The following is a 5,869-nucleotide window of genomic DNA, read 5'->3' on the forward strand; positions in this document are numbered from 1 at the left end:
TTTAAATACCCTAAAATATTGAAATATTTGAAACTCCTGGTATTTTTTAAAAGCGTTTTTAAAATGCCTTGAATATATACGTCAAATACTATGAAAAAATTGCAAGATTTTGAAAATTACGGAATTTTTAAAATACTCTAGAATATTGAAATTCTTTGAAATTCCTAGACGATTTTTAAAGAACTTGAAAATTCCACGGAATTCTTAAAAATATCAAAAAGTCTTTCAAATCCTTTGAAATCCCATGAAGATTTTTTAGAATTCTTGAAAATGCCTTGGAATATTGAAAAAAAACCCTAAAAAAATTTAAATCACTTGAAATGCCTTCAAATTATTGAAATCAATTAAAAATTCCTTAGAATCTGTTAAAATACCTTAAAATATTGCAATCCTTTTAAATCCCTTAAGATTTTCAAAGCCCTTGAAAACCCTATGGAATTTTTTGAATATCCTAAAATATTTCAAATATTTCTATATTTTTATATCCCCGGACATTTTTTAAAGCTCTTAAAAATTCTTTGGAAGATTTAAAAATACTGTAAAATCAAAATCCCTACAACTTATTGTAATATATTGAAAAATTCTTGGAATTTTTTTAAATAGAAGAAAATATTTCAAAAATTTATTCATCAATTTTTTTTATTTCAGGGCATGTTTAAAGATAGCTATTTTAAAAAGCTTTAAAAGTCGTCCAGAAATTTCGAAGTATAGGAAATACTTTCTAGAGATTTCAATGAATTTTAAAGGTTTCAAAGTATTTAAAAAATTCCGTAATATTCAAGAGCTTTAAAAAATTTCAAAGGATTTCCAAAGATTTGAAATATTAAATATTCCTTGACATTTTCTAAAATACTCTAAAATATTGAAATACTTTGAAATTCCTGGACGATTTTTAAAGCTTCTTATAATACCTTGGAATCTTTTAAAATGCCCTGAAATATTTAAAGTGTTTGAAATCCCTTGTAACCTTTTAAAGCCCTTGAAAACTGTATCGATTTTTTTTAAATTGGTTAATACATTTTTGAAACCCCTGCAAAGTATTTTAAATATCTTATTGAAATAATTTGAAATTCCTGGACTTTTAAAGCTTTTGGAAACTCCATGAAATTAAAAAAAAATATATTTCAAAATGCCTGGAAATCCCTTAAGATTTTTTAAGCCCTTGAAAATTATGGAATTTTTAAAATGCCCTAAAATACCGAAATACTTTGATTGATTTATGGATAATTTATGGCAAGAAAAGTGAAAAAAGTGATCTTTTCATTGTACAGTGAGTTCATTTTTATTCTGAAAAGGGGACTGAAAAGTGATTTGAGAAAAAAAAGTGACCATTTGAATGTTTTCAGGCTTGAAATTTGCAAAGGAAGTGATGGCATCTTCTGGGCCGAAACTCGTCGACTACATAAAAGTTCTGGAAACTGATGATGTCGTTAAACAAAAAGTTGCGTCACTCCGCTCCGAAGTCGAGAAGTTCTCAAAACAATTTTCAATTCCTGGCTATGGAGACTACTGAATTATCTAAATGAAGAAAAGGAGGCGTACCAGTATTCTTGAATCCGTGCTGAAAAAGTCCATTAAACAGATAAATCCCGAGAAAAAATATATTCCAGAAAAGAACCTTCGAAATATTCCTATTGAAAATTAGGAATCAGTTATTCCGATTGCAGTAGTTGAAGAAGCGAGGAGTTGGACACTTTATTTAGTTGAATTGCTTGGAATTTATATTTTTATAAAATTCGTTGATAAATAAATGAGAAGAAACTTATTTTCCAATGAAATTGTTAATCATTTTATTGCAGGTGGACATTTTCTTTCCCTAGTTTTTCATCATTATTGCTAGGCAATAAAAATAGCTATCGATTATCCTTAACAATTTTATCATCAATTTATTTATTTATTTGTTTATTTATTATTCGTCAAAGAGTGCTCAATTTTGTTAAGTAAATGCGGGCATGTTGCCTCTCACGCAAACGGAGATTTCATAAGTTTTTAATAACAATAGATAGATGTACATAAGCGAGTAAAACTCAGAAGTATTTTGTACATTTCTTTCCTCCTTTTTTTTCCTACAGAATGAATCACGCGAGTGGAGCATGTGATGATGTACAATTTCTACATATTTCAATTACAAAAGAAGCCTCTTCGAATTGCACGATTTAACTTACAATCGATAATTAATGTTTTTCATTATCCGCCGAATTCCGTTCCACAAATATAATCAGACGAATTTTTGGATTCTGATGATTAGTAAAATAGAAATCGATAACTCCAGGTTAAAAAAGAAAAGAAAAAACCCTTTCGAAGTGTACGTCTTTTACAGACATGTTTAGTAATTAGTACAATCTGATTTAGAATATTATGGCTAAACATAATTTTCTTGGAATTCCTGAAATTTTGTTCAATTTCCTGAATTTTTTAAGATCCTTGAATTCGTCAAATTCTCTCAAGTATTTGAAAAAAATACTCTTTTAAAACTCTGGAAAAATAACCGAAAATTTACCTGAATTTTTTAAGATCTGAATTCCATGAAATTCGCTGAATTTTCTCAAATACATAAAAACCCCTGAAATCCTTGATTTTTTAAATTCCGGGAATTCACCAATCTTTCGAATTACTTGCATTCTTTGAATTTCTTAAATCAATGAAATTCTTATTTCCTCTGAATTTCTCTGAATTCTCTAAAATTATTGATCTCTCGGAATTACTGAATTCCTTGAATTTTTTGAAACAAGAATATCCTTAATTTCTCTGAATTTTCGGAATGCCTGAAATTTTCCAAATTTTCTGAATTCCTTGCATTTTCTCATTTTCATAAATCAATGATATCCTTAATTTTTCTGAATTCTCGTAATTCACCAATTTTTCGAATGAATTGCATTCTTTGAATTTCTTAAATCAATGAAATTCTTAATTTATCGGAATTCTACCAATTTTTTGACGTTTTTTAATTTCCTGAATTCTCTTAATTATCTAAAATTGGAGAAATTCTCTACATTCCTGGAATTCACCAAACTTTCTGAATTCCTTGAAACAAGGATACCCTTAATTTCTCTGAATTTTTGGAAAGCCTGAAATTCTCTAAAATTCTAGAAATTTTCCATATTTTCTGAATTCCTTGCATTCTCTTAATTTCATAAATCAATTAAATCCTTTATTTTTCGGAATTCCCGGAATTAAGCAATGTTTCGAATCACTTGAATTCCTTGAATTTCTTAAATCTATGAAATCCTTAATTTATCTGAAATCCACAAATTTTCTGAAGTTTTTCAATTTCTTGAAATCCTGGATTCCTCTGAATTCTCTGAATTTCTCTGCATTCTCTCAATTTTCTAAAATTGGTGAAATTCTCTGAAATTATTGATTTCTTTGAATTTCTTGAAACAAAAATATCATCAATTTGTCTGAATTTTCTGAATGCCTGAAATTCTTGAAATTTTCTGAATTTTTTGCATTCTCTCAATTTCATAAATCAATGATATCCTTGATTTTTCTGAATTTCCGAAATTCTCTGAATTGCGCATATTTTCTGACATCCTTCAATTCTCTGAATTTTTTTATTCCTCTGAATTGCTAGAATTCTTTGCATTTCTCTGAATTCCCTTAATTATTTCAAATTGATGAAATTATTTGAAACCCCTGAAATTCTCTGAAATTATTGATTTCTCTCAATTCCTCAAATTCTCTGAATTCCAAAAATTGTCTGAAGTCCTTAAATCCATGAAATTCCTCAATTTCTCTGAATTCTTGAAATTAACCAAATTTGCTGAATTTCATAAGTTCTCTGACGTTCGTTAATTCTGTGAATTCTCTGAAATCCATAAAATTCTCTGAATTCACTAAATTTTCAGAATTCCTTGCATCAAAGGAAATCCTTTATTTCTTTAAATTCCTAGAATTTTTTAAATTACTTTAATTATCTAAAATTAATGAAATTATCTGAAATTCGTGAAATTCTCTGAAACTATTGATTTCTCTGAATTCCTAGATTTATGTAAATCTTGAAATTCACCACATTTTCAGAATTTCTAGAATCAATCAAATCTCTTGATTTCTATAAATTTTCTGAATTCCAGAAATGTTCTGACGTACTTAAATTCCCTGAATTCTTCTCTAATCCATGCAATTCCTCGAAATCCTTGAATTCTCTGAATTCCCTTATTATCTAAAATCGATTAAATTTTCCGATATTCCAGATTTATCTGAATTCCTGAAATTCGCCAAATTACATAAATTCCAGGAATTTTCTGAAGTTCTTCGATTCCCTGAATTCTTTGAATTCCTTCTAATTATTTGAAATTGCTGAAATTCTCCAAAACTATTGAATACTGAATTCCTTGAATCAATGAAAACCTTGATTTTTCGAAAATTCTCTAAAATACTTGATTTCTCTGAATTTCTAGAATTCCCTTAATTATCTGAAATCTGTGAAATTCTCGGAATTCCTAAAATTCACCAAACTTTCTGAATTCCTTGAATTCTTTTAATTGGTTGAATTAATAAAATTCTTGATTTCTCTGAGATTCTGATGTGCTTTAATTCCCCGAATTGTCTAAAAGAAATCCTTGATTTATTTGAATGTCTCGATTTCTTCGAATTCCAACGATTATCAGAAATCGATGAAATTCCCTGAAATTTTTTATTTCTCTCAATTCCAGAACTCTTTCATTACCTTAATTATCAGAAATCGAGAGAATTCTCGGATTTCCTGCAATTCGCCAGTTTCGGAATTCCTTGAATTTCTGTGCATTTTCTTAATCCGGAAATTATCGAAATTCCAGACATTTTCTGATGTCCTTCAGTTCTCTGAATTCTCAAAAATACCCGGAAATCCTTGATTTAACTGAATTCCTGGAATTATTTGAATACACTTAATTATTGGAAATTGAGCGAATTTTCTGAATTTCTTAAAGTCTCTAAAATATCTCAAATTCTCTGAATTCCCTTCAATTCTCGGAATTCTATGATTTCTTTGAATTCACTTAAATTCTCCGAAATCCCTTCAATTCTCAGAATTCCATGATTTCTTTGAAATCACTTAAATTCTCGGAATTCCTTAAATTCACTGTTTCTTAAATTCTCTTAATTTAAAGAAGAGATTCAAGGTAAATTTAAATTAATTCAAAATAAAATAATAAAACAGAGAGCACTAATTACTAAAAAGGTTTTTTTTTTCCTTTTCTTTTATAATAAGGAGGTATCGAAATATTAAAAAAAAACTAATACATTGGCCTCTTTTCACATTCCATTACCTGACTCAGGTGGAAAATCAATTCCAGTAAATAAATAGGTCCATATATATTTTATAAGACATGATTGATGTTACGATTAGTCATTAGCAAGATGAAAACATTTTTTTACATTCAAGCTGTGTTATGTTTATTTGTTACAGTTCAGCTTATGTAAAATAATTTTCAATCTAGTCTAAAATCGTAAGTAGATTATTTGAACGTCTTTGAGAATTTTCCCAAGACATTTTATACAAGGGAACTATGTAAAACAGAGTGGGCTGAAAATCCTCAAATTAATCCAATCGTTCTTATCCAGAGGAAAAAATTATGGCTTTTCATCAAAAAATAGTAAAACAAAAAAAAGTTTTAAATTTGTTAATTTCTTCTATCTTTTTAATATAAAATTAAACAAAAATTCCTATCGTTTCAAAAATTATGGCATTTTTTTTCAATACACGTAAAAAATTCGCGATATATTTTTTAATCGAATTTTTCTGTTAATTTTATGATAAAAAAGTGAAGAGAAGACACTAGTCGATTTTAAAATTTTCTTTCAATTTTTTGGGAAGTCAGCGCACAATTTTGTTTCCTTCGGCTCAAATGACTTACTTTATTTGAGCATTTTCACAACCACCCTGATG

The 5,869-nt window shown here is 27.9% G+C and overlaps 1 protein-coding gene across 3 annotated transcripts in view; it reads left to right on the forward strand.

The window, feature by feature from the left end:
- Positions 1–1,773, forward strand: part of LOC117168964 (serine hydroxymethyltransferase, cytosolic) — a 36,741-nt gene extending 34,968 nt beyond the window's left edge. For all 3 annotated transcript variants that reach the window (XM_033354969.1, XM_033354968.1, XM_033354970.1), the window contains one exon: positions 1,347–1,773. In XM_033354969.1, the coding sequence (XP_033210860.1) occupies positions 1,347–1,513 (167 nt within the window). In that variant the 3' untranslated portion in view covers positions 1,514–1,773. The remainder of the gene's footprint in view (positions 1–1,346) is intronic.
- The last annotated feature ends 4,096 nt before the right edge of the window (positions 1,774–5,869 follow it).

This window comes from Belonocnema kinseyi, chromosome 3, assembly GCF_010883055.1.
Source record: "Belonocnema kinseyi isolate 2016_QV_RU_SX_M_011 chromosome 3, B_treatae_v1, whole genome shotgun sequence".
NCBI classification, from domain to species: Eukaryota; Metazoa; Arthropoda; class Insecta; order Hymenoptera; family Cynipidae; genus Belonocnema; species Belonocnema kinseyi.